Below are 21005 nucleotides of genomic sequence, written 5' to 3'. Positions count from 1 at the left end.
CTACAGAGCTCAGAAAACGTGGTCTTCTGTTTTCTCTCCCTGCAAATGCTTAGCTGCGCAGAAGAAAGAAGAACAAGGCCCTAAAAGGAAGCAGTAAGTTGTGGATTCTCAACATGACTGGAATAGGACAATAAATCACTATCGAGATAAGCACAACTATTTTTCCCTATATTGCCACACATACAATTCACTAGGACAAAAGCCTACACTCCCTCAGAAATCCTTTTTACATTCACATAGGAAGATGGGCATGTTAATGAACCCTGGGATGATTTCTGAAATTCCTTTGAACACACTACAGTTTTCCAGGGGAAGAAGAAAAGGTGCAAGATTAGGATGATGTTGAAGAAGTGCTTCTTTACTCCTTTTAACCTAGACATGCTGCTTAACGATAACATTACCACACTATGCATCCAGCAACAGCCTGGAGAAGGGTGCAAAAATTCCAGGATGAAGGACACAGTCTTTCTGAAAGTTCATCAAGAGTCTGGGTAGATCCATACATATCCATACACATCACTTGGGTGGCCAATAATGCAGAGTCAGATGATGGGAAAAACATACTCCCAATGCCATTTGTCTAGGATTTCGGGCGCCACTGTGATCATATCTCAATGCAATATTTCCATACCACATGCAGCTTTTTGCACAGCGCAAGTAAACTTCATAGCCGACTGCCATAAGTCAGTCAGGAGGCAATGAGTTAGCAATTGGCTCAGGCACTCTAATCTAGGAGAAGAGTAAAAAAGAAGTGTATCTGCAGCACTGGGAACAACAACAGTCCTTGTTCTCCTGCCTTGAGTGAAAGTAAACAAGTTCATTGCTATCTGACTTCGCCAAACCTCAAAGTATAATGCTAGAAGGAAAAATAAGCTTTACAGAATTGAGCTTATACAACCCTTTTCTTCCCTTCATAAATTGTATATTACACTAGTCAAATCTACTAAAGTTAAATGTTTACAGTATGCTATATATATATAATGGCACATTTAAGCTTTTTAAGGGATTGGAATATTTCAGGAATGTCTCTGGTGCTGAAAAAGGCTAACGTGGTACAAATCATATAATATTTTAATTCAGAAAAAATATGTTTGGGTACTTTGAGTTAGCATCATATGGATTAGGAAACCGAACAAGGATGCCATGAAGCATGACTGAGGAATCAGTTGAGCTGGTCTGCTTCAGATACGTATTGTGCAAGGCATTATCTCTGCAATCAGTCACAAAAATGCATATTTAGCTTTTGTACATTAAATACTACACTTGTGAACCTATGTAAAAGATATACAAAATATAAATGTCATCAGGACTGTATATTTCAAACTTTTTAAAATAAACACAAAGAATATATATATGTAGGCATATAAGTTGTAATTTCAATGTCAACACTAACACAATTTGTCTCTTCTAAATACAGACCTGTAGATTTCTTATTCCAACACATGCACCTACAAACACATGGTCATGCACACAGCTTTACCTTCTGCTGTTTGCAGAAGAGTCAGAATATACAGCACTATACATTGTTTCAACTCAAAACTGAGTGGCAAATTAAAGAAGGTATCATTCAAAAAAATTCCTTGTAAGTGATTGCCAGAAAAAACAAACAAACAAACAAAAAAAAACAGAGAAAAATGGGGGCATAGTTACTTCATCTCAATAAAAACACTGAAGACTGTGATGATGACTGAAGATTCAAAATGCTTTGTCCAGCAAGTCAAGTGATGGGATCACTCTCAGACAAGATACAACAGTGTAGAACTGGTTGCTATAACACATACCGAACACAGACATAACGAGGTGTGGAGCTTTCACGACACCATTCAACCCATCTCTGAGTTCAGACTACTGAGGTCTCTGACCGAAAGGAGACAGAATAGTTGTACGTTGTTCTTCTCATAGCAGGTGGTGCTGATGGTGATCTGGATGCCCATCTGGAAGGTAAGCGTCGATTTGCTGGCCGAGCTGGCCGGGAGAAACCTTTCCCACTTGAACATTTAGCTGGCACAGATACCTAGAACACAAATGCAACTCTTTGCTTTAACAAGCTACAGCACAAAAGGCTTTTGTGGAATGCAAAGGGAATGTAGGAACATTTGGGGTGACCTCAGAACAGGTGGTCTTAAGCTATTAAAAGGCATACAGTAATCCACAGAATGCAAAAGAACACGTATTTCTATGTATAGGGATTCTCACACTGGTTGCAGTTTAAAACATGTGGAGACAAGTGTCTGACACATTAAAAGTTATAAAATGTTAATGTAAGTCAAACCTGACATTCACTGATCCTGCAGATTTCTTTTCATTTTTGGATGTTTTGTGAATGAACTCTGTATACTGTTCTATACATAAAATTCAGAATACTGTCTTACATAACTGGAGTAAGATCTATGTACTTTTCAGGCATCTTTTTGATAGATCCTGTTTCAGCAGTCACATCTTGCTAAGAACTGTTTCCATTAGTGCAACATGAAGCTGTTTACGCTTCATAGATTATTTATGGTGCTTATTTATTAATGTAGTGCCACGTCTGCATGCACAGCATTGACACACACAACACAGCACAGAAAATAACAACAGATTTTGATCTTAGCTACAATGATATAAATCTGAAATAGTGAAAATAACCCAAATTCCTCCATGCCTCATGCCATTGTAGTTCTTCATATCTGTGTGAAGGGAGTGCTGCTAGATCTAAAGTGCTACCCCCTAATCAGGCTGTATTCTACTTTCACTTCATACGGATAGAAATGATAGCACAAAGTATAATTCTATGAAGAAAAAAATCCCATTGGCTTAGTAAAGTTATTCTGGCTTATACTGATGTAAGTTATGACCATTATGTGGTTATTATTTTTTCCATACACATCCATCGATGAAAACCTGTTTTCCTATCAAATCTTCATTAGATAGATAAAGAAATCAATGCTTCCCATTTTTTTTCCTTCTAAGCTGTAGTAAAGATGTTTCTGATAAGCATGATGTTGCACCACCGCAACACTGACATAAAGATATGCAGAGGAAAATCTACAGGGTCAGATTCTCAGCTGTTTAAATCCACATAGCTCCAGTGAAATCTGTGGACTTGTGACAGTTAAAGGGATACCAGCTGACAATCTGACTCATTTAAGTTTTTCAGCTCCAAACACATTTGCCTTCTCTTTTCTGAGGTGGTAAGGGGCATATCTCTTTGTGCTCTTTGACCAGTGAGCTTTTAGGGGGAAAACTGTGACTTTTCTTTCCTCGTGGCCATTTACAGAACCTCTAACTAACAGCACATTTTCAAAAACATCTGTTTCTCATTTTCTTAAGAAAGAATGTAGGCAAAGGCAAGAGTTCTAAACTTTTGCAAATAAAATTCAGCCAACTGTAAATTAATCAGTTATGCCATACTCTTTGGTTCCTGCAGGCCTATGCTTGAATATATATGGCAAGCCTGCAACTCAGACCCATGAGTAAGAGGAGTTTGCTTTATTACTGAAAGCTTCAAGGAGCTAAAATCTGATTGCAATTTTCATTAATTCTGTTTTTTAAATACCTGCACTGCAGTAACACTGCAGTTAAACTCATTTTACACCTGAACAACAGAGATCAAAATCTGGTGCATGTCATTACTATCGTCATGCTTATTCATATGCTTCTATGTAGCTCTAACTTCACAGGAGTTACACCTGATTCATCCAGATCCTGGCCTAAAGTGTCTAATTTTACATAGTTATTTACAGTATCATATTACCTTGCCATATTTTAGAATCTGAAGTTTGATATAAAACTGAATTATTTTGTTTTTGCCACCCTTACAAAGCTTACCTCTGGTAACTTCTGCCTCTCTTTTCCTTGCTTGAGTTGCTGCCCAATATGTCTGGCTGAATTCCTCGGAAATTCTTGCTTTTCTTGGTCAGTCTGGAGCATTTCTAAATACTGACTCGATGTCTCACAACCCCCATCCATGAACTCGGAATTTGCCTGTGTCCACTTATCTTTGCAGCACTTTGTGTTACATGGAGAAGTCACTGTTGATTTTTCATAGTTTTTCAAAAGCTTTTCAACAACACCGTAGTTTGACCTTGAGTCAGCTGAACGTGGGCGACCAGACAAATTACTTGGTCTCCAGTCATGCTCATGAAGCATGTGCCTATAACCACTAGTATTTGGAAGTCCACTTATTTGCTTTTGTTGCCCTGCTGGTCTGATAACTTTACTGGGGTTGCTAGTTTCCTGTTCCTTTGCTGAAGAGATTTTGGGAGCTGAAATACAGGAGGTATTTACAGTCTCTGTCCTGCTAATCGCAGTGTCACACAGTGAGTTGCAAGGTTTGTGATCTTCCAACACTGTTGGAAGCATCTGGTTTTCCTGCGAAGAATTGTTACATTTATCTGTATGAAATACAGTCCGGTTAAACTCATCAATCTTTGCTGCTAAAGTTTCATTTCTTTGGGTCCTACCCAAAGTACACCTAGAGTCACCCAAAAGATCATTGTGCAGGGCAGCAGGGGCATAAAAGTCATTACTGTAATAACGACTGCTATGAGACTTGAGATTTTGCTTCTGGTGCATCTTGTTTTGGGCCATATTTCCATCTGAACAACTCTTCTGGGCTGACAGTGCGGAAGGCTCACTTTTACTATCCTTTCCAAGTTTGCCCACATCATATGCCCATGTGTTGTGGCAGAAACCTGCTGGTACACTGCACTCATTTTTAGTTACAGGTATTGCAGCAGTTACAATCACAGGACCTTTTACAGTCTGTCTTTCATTTGCACAGGCCACAGCAGTTTCATCTTGTTTCACAGGTGAAGGAGTCATCAGTTTATTTCCACTCCTACAGTCCTGAATCTTGCAATTGCTTTTGACACCTGGATCTCTTATTGGTGCTTCAAAAAGCTGTACAACTGCAGAAAGTGAGTTCGTCAGGTGCCGAGAAGTGCTCCGTGGAGGAACTGGTGGAGCTTCTTTCTTTTGCCAAGGTCTGAAGTCTGTTTCTCTATCACCAGCACTGCAAGACAAGTCCTTCAAACCTTTGGTGTTCATCAGATTCTTCCTATTATTATCCTCCTCTGTTTCAAACGCAACTGAAGTCTGTGATTCATTGCTGGACACATGGTTCATCTCAGGCAGAATAACCGTGTTTTCGGTTTCTTCAAATTCCCCCAGGAAAGGAAGTGACTTCATTCTGGACATAAAAGGAGAAGCATTTTAAAGAAGAGTAATAAGAATATTCTCTCAGGGGACCTCAACATGGATTCATTCTCCCTATGAACAGGTGCTTTAAGATTAGCTGCTTAAAAAGGATTTGGGAACAGTTCTGCTGCAGCTGATACACCCAACATATTTGAAACACATACAAAGAATTTGAGAAAAGCTCAACTAAGGGAATCTTGTATTCCTTTCCCTTGTCACTGGGATTATCTTTCAGAGTATTTGTTGATGTTTTCTTTTAACTATCCTACAGGAAGGCTAGTGGGATGTTACAAGTTTTAACAACTGCAGTGAAATTCTACCGACAAACTGAGTGAGGAAATCCTTAAGACATAGCACATCCCTTGTGTAGGTTTCTTAACATTAAACATAACAGTAAAAATCTATCTTTTGAGGTCTGTTCAAAATCACCATCCTCAGCCTGCATTTAGAAACTATTCATCACTTACTACTCTATTTGCTGTAAAGATACGAACATTAACCTAGTTGCAGTAATAACTTAGTGACATTCAGCACACTGACTGGGCATGAATGTGGTTGCATGGGGGAGTGTAAGGAATACCTCTGCTCTTTTTGAGCATCTCAGAAGAGCCTGCCACCACGCAGGCTTCCTAGTTAAACTACATAGCTTCTGCCAATCTCTTTCATGGTCTGTACCCTGCCACAACACAGGTGCAGTCTTACCTGCTGAGCATTTTTGCACAGCTCAAGGGAAAGACTGGTATTTAGCAGGGTAAAGGAAACCATGAACATTGAAATTACAGCAGATGATGGAATATTAATTTACAATTCTTCTCAGGGCATGGCTTACCATCTCTCCATTTGTACAAATGTATGGTGGCTCTCCCTTCTCTTGCTTTGTTTGTGCTCTTGGATTCTCAATCCTTGACACATCCCCATCGCTTAAGTGGATTTGATCTTAATGAAAAGAACCCTCCAGCCTAACGTACCCATATAACGTTGTATAAAATGGAAATGAGACAGGGACAGAGAGAAAAATCTTTTCACTCTTCTAATCCTCTGTACAGTCATTAGAGACAGGTACAATTTCATCTCATATAAATACTGTCATTTTGTAGTTTCTCTAGGTAAACTATGGCCTTGGATCATATTTCAACATATTTCATTTGAACGTTTTACTCTGAGCACTGAAACACTCAGAAGATGGAACCTACCCAGATCCTAAATAATTAAATTGCACTCCCCCTTCTCTCCCAACTTCAAAATGTACAGGAGCACAGTAAGTCTCCTGTATTTTTCCTCATTTTCTTTCTCTAACATAAAGAGGCCAAATAATGTTTTTACCTTCTGTGGTTGGACTTCTTCCGAATTTCCTCTTGATAGCTGCATAATTCTTCACTAACTCTGGCAAGTTCTTTAAGAGCCTTTAAATATAAAAATATTTCTTTAATGCAAGTGTTTTAAATGGTATCTCCGTAATTATTTTTAAATTTGTGATTATTTACATATAAAAATCAGAGCAGGGCAAAATAGTACAAGGAAAGATAGGAAAATGCCCCCAAGTTATGAACTGAGGCATTTAATCAGTGCTAAGATACTCATAAATAACAAACTAAGGAGGAAACAGAGGAGGGAGTAACAATACGTTGCTGGGAAGCTAAAATCAGGGAGATCAGTTCTTTGGGTTAACCCTGGCAGGCCAAAGACCTCCCTGTTTTCCTCACCCTTGTAACTGAAACATGCTAAAACTTTACTTACTACATTGAGATCACCAATATAATTCTTTGTATTTTTCTTGGAAGCTTTGATGCTGAGGCTGTCTTCAGGTTCCTCATGGTTCTCAAAGGCCAGATTGTCCCTTAATGGATCATTGCTTTTCGTCTTGGCTCTGGTTTCTTTACCATCTTGTCCTGTTTTACTGAGCAAACTCCCTTTTTCCTTCCTGTCATTTGCCACATTGTATTGATAGTTCAGTTCCACTCTGTCACTCTCTTCTGAAGTAGGGGAATACATGGACAGCTGCAGCACCTTGCTATGAATGTCCTTATTATCATGGACAATCATATTGTTCTCCCGTCTAAGTTTTACCTCCTGGTAAAGCTGAAAAAAGAGTAAAATCCTCTATTAAATCGTGATACTCTGATGATCTTTACAGTGAAAGAACATATTTATCTTCTGTTCTGAGCGATGCTTCTTTACTCACTAACACTGGGTGTGGGTTGAAAGATTTTTTAGTTAGTAGACGATGTTAGTTTTTTAGTTAGTAGATGATGGTATTTACAAAATATCACCTCTTTCTCCAGCCATGTGACTTTCTGAAAGAAATTTGAGGTAACTGAAATCACAGGCAGCTACAGATAGCTTAAGAAAGAAGCAATCATGGGATACCAATAGCCTCACAATATCTTCCAGTTTTGTCTGGTCCTGTAGTACCCAGCTGTTTGCTTAATACTCTTGCCCTCAGCTCCATTCCATTCTTCACCACTTTTTCATTCCTAACCCACATGCTAATGTCATGCTTCCCTAACCCACATGCTAGCAAAAAAACATGGAATACACATGGTCTTTGCTGCTGTTATCAGGACTTCTAATAATACTATCACATCAGAATACCTTATCACAACATATTATCTTAATTCCAAAACAATTTATAAACCGAACAAAATTATATTCAACTATATACACAGATTACATCACTAACTTTTGAAGCACTCTCACCTTGGTGGTGAAACTAAGTAAGACAGCACAGAAATGGCATAACACAAAAAGGCAGAAGGTGGCCATGGCTATCATATCAAAGTCCAAAAGAAGTACAGGAAAAATATAAGAGAGTTGACATTATGGAGTTATGCAGCAGGCTGAGAGCAGTGTATGGCTGCAGTTCATTTGGCGCTGATCATTTTCCTTCTCATAATTTCATGTGAGCAATCTCTGCCATACATTCCTGTGCTGCTCCGCCACAGGACAGTGTTGGCAAAGAGCAAGCAAAACTACTTCATGTGTATATTAGAATGAAAAATGTGGAAAGCTCACTGATGAAAAGCTTGCCCATATACATTGCCAAGGAAGATTCAGTGTGTGCATTATGGAGTGCCAGAGGGTTCTGCCAAAGTGATAATTTGGGGATAAAAGAATAATAAATAATTGCCTAAACTATTTCTGGAAAGAGATGCATTAGAAATAGCAGAGAGGGAGTGTTTGTTACTATGTGTAAACACAAGTTGTGTCAGGGCTTTCACGATATTCACCGTAGCCATTTTCTCTGCTAAACATCATCCATAAATGGAGTAGATTCTTGCCAGAATAATTCTGCATCATGCAGTGTTTGATGTATGACATTCTTTTTAATATTACCATTTATGCCAGAAGATTTGTTCCAAGCAATTACTTTTTACCAGAGAATTATATTATGATACTTCGATCAAAATTTTGCTACTAAATACGCATTTTCCTAAACCACATACATGTAGGCGTGTTCAGCATGTCCATACTTTTAAAAACACGTATAAAATGAGCATTGCGGCTTATCGGCTTATGCTCAGAAGATCTGGCAGCAGTATATGCAGCCAACAATATTATAGCAAATTTGACACAAAGAGACACTTAAGCTCCTGCTCCTTATTTGTGAGTATTAAATAAGCAGTTGCAAATACTGCTTAACCCTAGCTTTGTATCCTACCATCAGCTATTAGAAACTCCCAGTGACAGATAGGGAATAGGAAATAACTCATTTAAAAAATCATAGAAGTGACCTGTAGCCACTGACAAAACTTAAGTGAAAATGTTAATGTTCAGACTTTTGTCTAAAGGTACCTCTTCTATTTTCTTCTGCATGACCTTCCATTGACATTCCCATTCTTTCCTTTCATTGTCAAATCTCTCCAACAATTCCATCTTCTCTTTATTCCAGTTCTCAGTATTCTCCAGTTGTTTACGTAGGTCCATGGCTTCAGTTTGGGTAACAGCAAGAAGACAGCTCTAGGTTTTTCCTTCTTTCCTGAATGTTTCCTGGAAGTTTATCAAAATAAGTCTTATTTGTACTTGATTTTAGCTTTTAGCCCCCCGGGTTTGTTGCCCCATCTGGGTAATCTTTTCACACATGCATGTAGCATGACAAAAACTATGACATTCTTTTGGTAATTGAAGACTATAAACTTTGTACTTGAAGCAAATTCTCACGTTTATATGAATGCTTTAGAATACTTGAAGGAAAACAGGAAAGAAAAGTTATTTACATGCTACAAATACATACAGTAGAAAACATCATTCTACTATATAAAGAACTGTAGGGCACTAGAAAGAGTTAATGTAATCTAGATACACAGATCTAAATAAACATTAGTTCCATGACCAGCTTAGGGACTGGAACCTATTCTCTGATTCCACTAACTGAAATTTAGCTGGAAATCTGTTAACTTTGGGGGGAAAAAAGTTAAAGATTTTATGTGCTGGCCTTCCTCTTGCTTCCTCAGGTTTGAAAACGGAAACTCCACTGCTGTTAGCACATCACTATGTCAACAAGGCCAAAACTCCCCATTCATAGAAGTTATAACAGCTTCTGTGGTATCATAGCTTGTACATACGTATTGATACTCGAGTCTGTTAGATTTGGCTCCCAAAGTAAGCCTTTATGTTACTTTGGTGGACATGCAATCTATTTCTAATAACAAAATGCCTCCGGATTGCTTTGGTCTCCTGCCAGAAAGCAAGTGTATGGGCAAATGAACAAATTATCACAGAATTAACTAGCAATACATCTAGTTCACACTTCTGGAAACTATTCATTTCCCTGACTTGGAGTCAGTGCTTGCCAGCTCACAGGAACTGTTCATTTTATCTTCCACATCTTCTTTGATATAGTGAATATTCATTCTTGAGCTTCATGTAAAGTTCTTCCTCATCCTGTATTTTATTAGGCAAATCATGTTGATTCAGCTGTAGCTATAATCACAGCTTACCAGTATCTGCATTATTTCATCTGACTGGTGAGCTGATGCCAAAATTGAAATCAGCATCTTTCATTAGTCAATAAGCAGAGAGCTCGGCTGAAGCCCAACAGGTTGCTTAGGTCTTTGCATCATATGAAGTCTTGCTACAGGATGTTTCAACTGACAGCTACCAAGTGCCCAGTTCAAATGCGGTGGTAGCAAAACTGGAGAAGGGAAGACTTTCCTTTGGTTGAGGAGGATAGGATTAGAGATCTTCTGGGCAGGCTAGACATCCACAAATCCATGGGCCCAGATGGGATGCACCCACGGGTACTAAGGAAGCTGGCAGATGTTGTTGCCAGGCCACTCTCCATCATCTTTGAAAAGTCATGGAGAACCGGAGAGGCGCCTGAGGACTGGAAGAAAGCCAATGTCACTCCAGTCTTCAAGAAGGGCAAGAATGAGGACCCAGGCAACTATAGGCCAGTCAGCCTCACCTCCATCCCTGGAAAGGTGATGGAACAGCTCATTCTGGATGTCATCTCCAGACACATGGAGGAAAAGAAGGTGATTAGGAGTAGCCAACATGGATTCACCAAGCGGAAATCCTGCCTAACCAATCTGATAGCCTTCTATGATGGAATCCCCTGGGTAGACGAGGGGAGAGCAGTGGATGTTGTGTACCATGACTTCAGCAAGGCTTTTGACACTGTCTCCCATAACATCTTCCTAGAGAAGCTCAGGAAGTGTGAGTTAGCTGAGTAGACAGTGAGGTGGACTGAGAACTGGCTGAAAGGCAGAGCTCAGAGGGTCGTCATCAGTGGCGTGGAGTCTAGTTGGAGGCCTGTGGCTAGTGGCATCAACCACGGCTCAGGACTGGGTCCCATCCTGTTCAACTTCTTCATCAGTGACCTGGATGAGGGGACAGAGTGCCTCCTCAGCAAGTTTGCTGATGATACCAAGCTGGGAGGAGTGGCTGACACACCTGGGGGCTGTGCTGCCATTCAGAGAGACCTGGACAGGCTGGAGAGCTGGGCAGAGAGGAACCTCATGAGGTTCAATAAGGGCAAGTGCAGGGTCCTGCACCTAGGGAGAAATAACCCTAGCACCAGCACAAGCTGGGGGCTGACCTTCTGGAGAGCAGCTCTGCAGAGAAGGACCTGGGAGTGTTGGTGGATGACAAGTTGACCATAAGCCAGCAATGTGCCCTTGTGGCCAAGAAGGCCAATGGTCTCCTGGGGTGCATTAGGCAGAGTGTTATCAGCAGGTGGAGGGAGATGATGCTGCCCCTCTCCTCAGCCCTGCTGAGGCCTCATCTTGAGTCCTGTGTCCATTTCTGGGCTCCCCCAGGACAAGAGAGACATGGAGCTACTGGAGAGAGTCCAGCGTAGGGCTACAAAGATGATCAGAGGGCTGGAGCACCTCCCCTGTAAGGAATGGCTGCGAGAGCTGGGCCTCTTCAGCCTGGGGAAGAGAAGCCTGAGGGGGGATCTTACCAATGTGTACAAGTACCTGAAGGGAGGGTGTCAAGGGGACAGGGACAAACTCTTTTCCATTGTCCTGTGTGACAGGACAAGAGGCAATGGGCAGGAATTGAAGCACAGGAAGTTCCACCTGAACGTTAGGGGGAACTTCTTCACTGTGAGAGTGACGGAGCACTGGCACAGGTTGCCAGAGAGGCTGTGGAGTCTCCTTCTCTGGAGATCTTCAAGGCCCACCTGGATGCACCTCTGTCTAACATGCTCTAGATGACCCTGCTTGAGCAGGGAGGTTGGACTAGATGATCTCCAGAGGTCCCTACCAACCTTACTGATTCTATGATTCTATGACAACCATTCACCCCAAAGAGTTTTGGATTGAGATCATTGAGAACAGGCTGATTATGTTCTGAACAGCTCTGCCAGGCTGTTTCACAACAGTGTCACCATGTCACCATATAACATGGTATTGGAGCTTAGCTCTTACAAACTGCCTCACAGCTGTCTTGGAGCTCTGAAATGGCAATCTGTCCCTGAACTATCTACAGATAGATTTCATATCTTTTCTTTTTCCAGCTGCCTAGAAGGATACAGAGAAGCTCTAAAAAAAAAAAAAAAAAAAAAAAAAAAAAAAACTCCCTGCAACTAAGAGAGCTGCTGAAAGACAATACAGCATTCTCAACATAAGAGAAGTCAAGCACTGGTTTGCTCATGGCTTCTTAGGGAAGGCAGCCAGGCTACAGAGACTGCACCTCTGCAGACCAAAGTTTCAGCTTTGTGCCAAAGACTTCAGTAAGTGTCAATGAAAAAGAACTTACATAAAAATTCTGCTACATTAAAGATCTGTTGCAGTCTAAATGTCTATTGCTAAAGAACTTTACAGCCATTTCAATGCTTTCTCACTTTGCTGGTTCAAAGGTTGCAACTTTTGGTACAGTCATTTTGTTTTTTGTTTTTTGTTTTTTTTTGTTTTTTTTTTTTTTTTGTTTTTGTTTTTTTGCTACATTTATGCCTTTATAACTTTTCCAGGACATCTCAAAGAAATATATCAAAGCAATTTCTCTATCAACTCTGCTCCTCTGGATTCTTTCAGATGTGTACCAGAAAGACACAGATAAACTGTGGAAACACTGTCAAGTCATGAACCAGAGATACAAGCATACTCCGCCTGACGAGACAATCCATGAGTCTCCCAGTGACCATGATTCAGTCAGCAGCAATAAATACATATTACTGCAGAGAAACTCAAGACTGTACACAACAGTTTTATATATAAGATCAGAATAGATATATAATCTGTAATCCTTTAAAGTATGCATATAGCATTAAAAAACTGCTTGTTGTTTCCTAGTGCTGAGAACTATTAATTGCCATGTTTGCATCCACCTTCACAATGTACAAGCTGTTTTATATGGCATTCCAAGTATAGAAATAGATTGGAGACCATCAAAATGTAATGAAGTCTTGGAAAAGTTTACATTAGCTCCAAGCTCCACAGAAAGCTTGTGCTGCTTCTTATGCTTCTCTGATTTCCTTTTGACACAAATCCTGAAAGATCTTGTTTATTGATGTTAGCAGCTGGATGACTATACAGTTTTGCTGCTTTTTTATGTTGGGCAGATTCCTCTAAGAGTTTTAACTTCTATCTCTTTGTGTCTCTTTTTCTTTTTCTTTTTTCTTTTTTTTGGGGTGGGGGGCATGGGTGGAGTTGTCCATTTGTTCTTTTTCCTTCCTGGGAACCAGGAATAAACTCAGATCTGTAGCCTTGGTAATAAACCCTCTGTCTGTAAGCAGCGCTAGGGTGTCCTCATGGGTATTTCACATGGCTTATGCAACCAAATACGATGTAAAATGCCACTTCTCTCTCTCTCTCTCTCTCTCTCTCTCTCTCTCTCTCTCTTTAGTTTAAGAATCTATATCATTTTTATGTAAGTAAAAGGCAGGCATGATTTTCATTTTCTGTGTGGACCAGAACACTATCTCTGTGCTCTTGTAGTATTGGTTTTTTCTACATGTCCTAGACAAGGTCAGAAGCTCATTACAGCAATCAACTTCAAGCAAATAATCAATTTTGTCTACATCAGCTGCATTTTCCCTTTACTTCTCCTCCCATCCTCCCTCCTCTCAAGAAAAAAATATTTTAAGCTACTATTTAATGTTAATGTTGCTATTCCCCCATGTCTTACCTATGTCCTTTCTATACACATATTAAAAATGCCAAATAGTTTGAAGTCGACCTCTACCTGGAGTATGGAACTTCTGAAAATAATCTGTAGTGTCTTCAGTAGAGAAGATGTTATTTTTCAACAGAGATTAGCTAGACTGGATGTGCATAACCATTTAGATATACAAGTCTTCCCTTGATTTTAGGAAAAAAGCAAACTATATTTCCAACAAGGTGCTGTATTTTGGATAACTAAGGAAATTGTAAATTTATTTATTGATTTACTGAGTTATAAAAGAATGACAGGTGTTACAATACTGTGCACTTTGTACCTAAAAAGAAGTGACAGTTGAAAAGGAAGAGGAAGAGAGGAAGAGAGGGAGGAAGGAAGGAAGAAAAAGAAAGAAAGGATGGAAGGACAGAAGGAAGGAAAAAGAAGGAAAGAAGGAAGGAAGGAAGAAAGAGAAAAAAGTAAGGAAAAGAGAAAGAAAAAGGAAGAGAAAATGAAAAAGAAAAATATCAAGACTGAATTGTTCAGAATGTTACCTGTCATCTCTGTTTTGTTAATATACCCGTCCCTGCTCGGGAGAAACTGATTGAACCAATCCAGAGTCCGTACAAATAAAGAACAAATATAACATACCTAAACACCACATAACATGTAAATAGGAACATTAGGGAGATGTTTAAATAACTGTCTGCCACATTAGTAATCCTCACTGTTTTTTAAATCTTAACTGTTCAAAACTGTTCAAAAATACTAATTTAAAATAAAACAAGCCCATACCTTTCATGGAGTAAGAGATCCTTCAGAAGTTTTGCAGTCCATTTCTAAATAGCAGTGAAAGCAATGAAATGCATAGCTAGCTGAGATCCAGTTCTGCAAATCTTGATCTTTAAAAGGAAAAAGAAAGCTAAACAAGATCAACCTTTCAAACGGGGCACCGTTTGCAAATCTCTTTGAGTAACTCCACAACTTTTGCAAACTGAAAAACAGTTCCGTTTAGCATCATCCTAGCAGCTGGCTTCCATGTGACGTCAGTGCATGGAGGATGGTTTTAAAGCCATCTCTTCCAACCTCCAGCTCTGTAACTTTATATCTCCTCATATTTTGTGTAAACAACTCCAAGTCCAGGACATTTTTAGGTTTCACAGTGCAGCCCAGTCTTTAAAGCTTGCCAAAGCAGCCAGTGTTAACATTAAAGCTATGACAATAGGCAATTTTAGACTTCTTTTATTAGCATCCATGTTGCAAAGGAAGATTATTTTATGCCTTCCAAATCCAGTTTTCAGGGTTATATTTTTTATTATTATTTTTAGCTTTGTAGCTTGATCATTATAAACTGTTTTGTAAAGAAGGTTGATTTAAATAGGCATTTTTGTTGATTAAGAGCTATCTTAAAGAGCGAAAAGCAAACTGCTCCTCCCTCAAAGCTTCTTCTGTATTAAAATGTATTATCACTTAGAAAGTATGGAATTATTGGGTATCATGTAATCTTATTGTCTGGCATTCTGGGAATAGTGATAATGGTTTCTCTGAGATGTACCCAAATATTTCTGCTACTTTATAAAGATTCTGGATTGGATTGTCCAGTCTGATAAGATACTTTGTTTCTCAGCAATGGAAAGTGGTTGGAATTGGATGGAGAATCTTCCTTTCACAGGGAAACTCATCCCAGTGTAAGACTAGCAAGGATGCTTCACATATACCTGAATTTAAAGCCCTGGGGGTGTACATAGCAAGGGCAGGTACAGGGTGAGGAAAGGGATCTTCTGCTCCAACAGGTGAGAGTCCACAGGAGACCCACTGGCCAGCTCCATGGCTGGTTGGGCTGCAGCCACAGGTGTGAGGAGCGCTGGCTTACTCTTTGCATCTCTGCCCACCACAGAGGCATGGGGACTCTTGCACACTGTGTCAAATTGCCATCTTTGCTCATGGGCTTCGCTGTAACTGTTTCTCCATTATAGGTTACAGACACATGTAAACTTGGCCTGGTTTCCACTGGCTTTCCACTCCATCTGGGCAACTCCAGCAGGCACAGTAATCACATGATTTATCTGCCCTGCTAAATTTAGCTGTAGCTCCTTCCCTCCCTCTGTTTGGGACACATTTCCACAGGCTCACTCTCAGAAAAAAAATTCCTTAGAAAGAATAACCCTAAGCAGTGTGGACATCAGCTGGTGCCATTTGGTTTCAAAATTGGTTGCTGGGCTGCCTTCACTTGGCACAGCGAGGTCCTCCCCGACGGGCAGAAGCTGCATACAGACGCCACCGCCCTGCCAGGTACTTGTGTACTGCCACACTTGGATGCATCTGTGGACAGTGGTTGAGACCAACCATCGTAAGAAATTTCATATTTCAGGGAAGGTTCGTCCCTATGTATACTTGGAGAAGGGCCACACAGTATTTGTCTCATGCCACATAAAATAATGGTCAAATGCTGCCATTAGATGTGTGTCTTCAAATGCACTGAGCAGAAGTGATATATATTTTTGTGGGCAGAGCAGATCAGCTGATGACAGGAGGATCTGTGATAGGAAGGACACGATAGGAGGCTTCAGGCGCACTTAGCTTAGTCAGCACTTTTCTCTTGAGAGTAATGAGCCGTATCTGGGATAAAATCCATGTGCAGCATAAAGATTTTAATTCTGGGTGCATTTTACAGTAAATACCAAAGCAGGTTTCAGGGAAAACACATTTTTTCTCCTTATATGGTCTAGCTGTAAGTCCCAGTGAATGCATTACTTGGGTGGTTATTCTGCTGCCATGTAAGATAAATAATGGGACTTGGGCTATCTGCAAACATTTCAAGTCATTTAAACCTGAATAAAGGTGCTCCCAGTACACAACTGAATGTTCCCGAAGAAAATTCTCAGCCTCTATACTCTCAGGATTCAAAAATCCTTCTTTCATAAAATTACAGTGTGCCTTTCTGTCGGGAGGTTACTTCCAAACATGCCAGCTGGCACCGCTGGGAGTGAAGTCTGAGCGGCTGGGAGCTGAACCGAGCCCGCAGCTGGGAGCTGGGTGCCACAGTGCTGCCTCCTCACTGAAGCCAGCACAGCTGCACCAGTGCAAACGAAGACAGAATCTGAAAACATTTTTTTTCACTCCTCCATTGCTCCTCAGCACACACTATTATATTTAATACTACTAACTCAATGCCCCTTGTCTTGTTATGTAAACTTTTTGAATTAAAACATAATAGAATTAAAGAAAAAAATAGACTAAATCTCAGGCTTGAGTTTTCACTCAAGTAAAATCCTATATATTTGTCTATGTGAGGAATAAGAAATAAGTGGGAGAGCAAGCTGCTTATTAGGAGAGTAGAGCTGAACCTCACTCAGATCAGTGGGGCCCTCCATATAACACCACCGAGCTTTAGATCAGGCCCTTAGGGGGCTCAGGGAGGGCTGTGAGAGGGGCTTAGCCATATGGCTTTCACTAAAGAGGTAGGAAACTTGAAGAAGTTCACAGGCTTGTGAAGGAGCTCTGCCTTCTCACATACATGACTCCTTGAACTTAAATTGTATTGTTTCCTTGAATGAGAGCATAATTTAACCCCAGCTCTATTTTCAAAGCGCTGTCCTACTTTGGAAAATGGCTGTTTGAAGAAAGCATTTTCTTATTTAATAAAAATGTCCCCATATTCATCATACCTGTTGATCATCACTGCAAGGACGTGTTGCCTTGGAAAAGCATTAGATATGTCTTTGTCCTCCCTGGCCATGTATAGGCCATGCAGAATTGCCTATCCCAGATGGCTACTGGCACTATTCTAAACACACTCTTTTGTAGGATCATGCGTAGAAAAAGGAAATTTCCTGGCCTACCCTCAGCACCAGGACAACTGTTCAGAGACAGCTCGAGGCCAGGCACGCAAAACTGAATGTTGCTGCACATAGGTCAAGGGACATTTTAAATTCTTCTTCCTATGGAAAAGTCAAGAGCAAAGCTAGAACAAAACACAGCAAAGAGAGCTCTAAAAACCTGGGCTCATTGCTCCTGACACCCTTACATGTAGTGACTTTTGCTTTTGTTGAAAAAAAAAAAAAACATTTATCCCACAAATGAAGATAGTCCATTCTTTAGCAGCACCAGACACAGCAGGAAAGGGCTTTCTGGGCTCTGATATGGGCGAGATAAGCAACAAACCCATCATAGGTTTATTAAATCTGACATACTGCTTCCACAGGCAAAGCATATTTTGTCCATACCCAGCAACAGCCCTGCTTTTGCTAAAAGTCAGCACCTCAACAGAAATGACGCGATGGCACTTTAGAGGAATCCTCTGCTAATTTTTTCTTCATCATATCTCTGACACATTCCCATAAATGTGGCCATGGTCTAGCTAGTAGTCTGTGCCCATGTAGGAAAAATGGGTCAGTTTAACATAGGCCTCATTTGATCTACTTTTATTAACAGCAAAACTGAAATCAAAGAGTACAGGTACTAGCATGGGCTATAATCCAGGACCTTGAATGTGTACTTTGGTTGCTATTCTGTGCTTAAGATCATTTCAGATAACTATTTTCGTTTCTGCTATATTAGCTAGGTTATAGCACATTCATTTTGCTGTGCCAGCATAAACTCGGTAACAAGAAGAAAGAACAGTATTGCTACCACTGTAATCAACCCAACTGCAACATCAGATTCCTGAATAATGTTATTTTTTACGCCTCAAGAATCTCAGCAAATAAATCCCAAAAGTGTATACATAAGTCAGGAAATAGGCAGAAGAGAGAAGAACTTCTGTCTTCTCTTACCATTCTATGCTTCTTCAAATGTATATATTATATACTAGCATGGGTACAGAGCGAACAGAGCGTACACTTCTCCAAGATTACATTAGAAATCAGTGGCAGTGGCAGATACTTTAGATGTTTACTTAAAAAAAATGTAATTTCCCCCATTACTGCAGGTGTAATGGCAGAAACTGGGTTTGAATATCACTTCCCCCAGCATTAAAAGAAAATCAGGGACAGAAATCTAAGCCAATGGGAATTAGGTCCCTGATACTGACGCCTTTAGAAGTCTCCTACTCACCTATCGAATTCTGGGGTGACTAGAAGGAAGGGCATCCAATATGCCAAAGCTCAGCTTCTTTTTGTAAACAACTCCCAAAGTTCATGTGCAGTTCATGTCTTTTTATAACACATATTTAGACAGTCATGTTTTTGGCAATTTTCTGTATTCCGACTGCCGGGCATATTTCTGCACTGTGGCACCTGCTGTCTCCTAGTTTTGATTCTGAAGCACTGGTGACATGTGTCAGCAGACACTTACTCTCTCTAACTGGGGCTTCAGGCATGGTTATTTTTAGCTGAAAGAAATATCACTGATCCTGGAGAAGATGATCACCCTAGTATCATTGGAATTTTTCTGTAACAGCGAAGAAAATATTTGTAGAAGTATATTGTCAGGGCATTCAGAGCTGACTCTAAATAGGACAAAATTATTTGCATTTTTCTGGTTGCATTAAAGGAAAAAATGCATATTCTAAATGACATAAAAATTTATCTCTGTTACTTCCAATTTACGCAGGTGTAAAAGCATCAGAATTAGATCTATATATGCAAGAAGATCTCTTCTTTCTGGATGAGCATGGACTGAATGCAGTGAGAATACAGGAAACAAATTTAGTCTTTCAGAGTAATGTAAAATTAAAGCAATCTTCGGTTTAAAATTCAATTTTTTTTCCTTTTAATTTGCAAGAAGGGAATATTAATCCTAAAATCCCGCCCAAATTCAGATTTGCATTAATTCTATTCCACAGAACAAGATTCTTGCATCCATTTCAAGTGGATGTTGCTTACCATTAAAAGGTTGTGCAGCATTTTTGTGTACTTTTACGTCACCTTTCTAACGCTTAGACCTCGGTGTTGTGTATGAGTTGCCACGTTTACTTCAATAGGCCTACCAGCAGCAGTAAGTACGGCGTTCCCTAGCTTGATAGGACTGCATACTTGTGTCGTTCCTATATTGTGTTCCAGAGGAACCGCCTGTCATTTGTTCATGAAATGACTTGGGGTGACTTACTGTAACGATGACCTTTGAAATGAAACGTACTACATGAAGGTTGGTTACTATGACGGTGAAAGCTTCCTTACCATCTGAGCTTTATTCTGTAAGTACACTTACAAATATTAATCCTACTTTGGTTACTAAACCCTATGCTTTATTGTTGAAGGGCTTTTCCTTCATTTGAAAAAAAACCCTTACTTCAGTTTGGTTTAATTCAGCCTCCTCTCATGCTCAGCAATGATAATTTCTTTAATCCCTGAAATATTACACAAATGAAAACATATGTAGTGTGACTACTCAAGTAATTTATGAACTTCATTATACTTCCTGTGTTTATATTACTGAGGTCTGAATCATTTGAGCAGCTCCACACAAGAAAAACCAATGGTGCAGGTATCTGCCTGTTCAAAAATGCCTTGCTTTTGTTCAGCTAATGACAATTTGGCCACTGCCCCTGGTTAAATTTTCTCTGTGTTTCTCTTACTGTACTTGCATGCCACCAGAACAAACATCAACAACTAGAGAAAAGCCCACTAGAGGGGGAGCTGCAAATCACGGGCATTGCCTCTGGGAAACAAATTGGGAGCATCAGAATCGCTCCTCCTTTTGTCTGAATGACAAGTGTAATAATACAAAGATGTTCTACAACTGATCAACAGAGACAGAAACTGTTTTACATATCCACTATATTTGGTATTGCAGCACATTCTAAGTTATTCTTTATTTCCAAAATAGGACCTGTGAATTTGCCATCAGTATAACTGAGATTTGAATAGATAGATAACCTGGAATATTTGGCTTGTTGTCACATAAAAGCAGTATCTTATGTTCTTTTTCTTACTATTATTGCTATTAAGAATTATAATCCATGTGGCAGATGGAATTTAATGAATCAGCAGTGATTTACTCACTGACCTGTGGGCTGGACTTTGCCCACCAGGCCAGTAACCGAGTGGGGGAGAATCTGCTTCCTTTCCTGACAAGTGTAATTATGTTTCTTTGCGAGACCGAGTCATTCCAATTTAGCAAGGCAGAGCATTTATTTCGTTGGCTAGATGTTACCTTCTGGCTACGGATAAATGCCTGTGTTGATTTTATTAGCTTTCTCAGCAGCTTTTAAAATAGAGAAAAATGAGGGACGCAGCTGTGAACTTCTCTGCAGTATCTGGTGTGAAAAAGATAAGCAGTTCATCATTCCCTTCAAGCTGGATGCAGAAGGTTGTCGATAAAAGGGCTCATTTCTCATAGAG

At 39.9% G+C, this 21005-nt stretch overlaps 1 protein-coding gene across 1 annotated transcript; it reads right to left on the bottom strand.

The window, feature by feature from the left end:
* Positions 1-1362: 1362 nt before the first annotated feature.
* Positions 1363-14562, bottom strand: KIAA0408 (KIAA0408 ortholog). The gene is made up of 6 exons (XM_062570916.1): positions 14518-14562; positions 8974-9168; positions 6919-7260; positions 6505-6584; positions 3811-5173; positions 1363-2014 (listed from the first exon to the last, which is right to left on the bottom strand). The coding sequence occupies exons 2-6, from the start codon at positions 9103-9105 to the stop codon at positions 1841-1843; spliced, it is 2091 nt and encodes a 696-aa protein (XP_062426900.1). The 5' UTR covers positions 9106-9168; positions 14518-14562; the 3' UTR covers positions 1363-1840.
* Positions 14563-21005: the final 6443 nt, after the last annotated feature.

Source organism: Rhea pennata, chromosome 3 (assembly GCF_028389875.1).
Source record: "Rhea pennata isolate bPtePen1 chromosome 3, bPtePen1.pri, whole genome shotgun sequence".
NCBI classification, from domain to species: domain Eukaryota; kingdom Metazoa; phylum Chordata; class Aves; order Rheiformes; family Rheidae; genus Rhea; species Rhea pennata.
The sequence above is the reverse complement of the archived record's forward strand: the minus strand, read 5'-3'. Positions and strand labels throughout refer to the sequence as shown.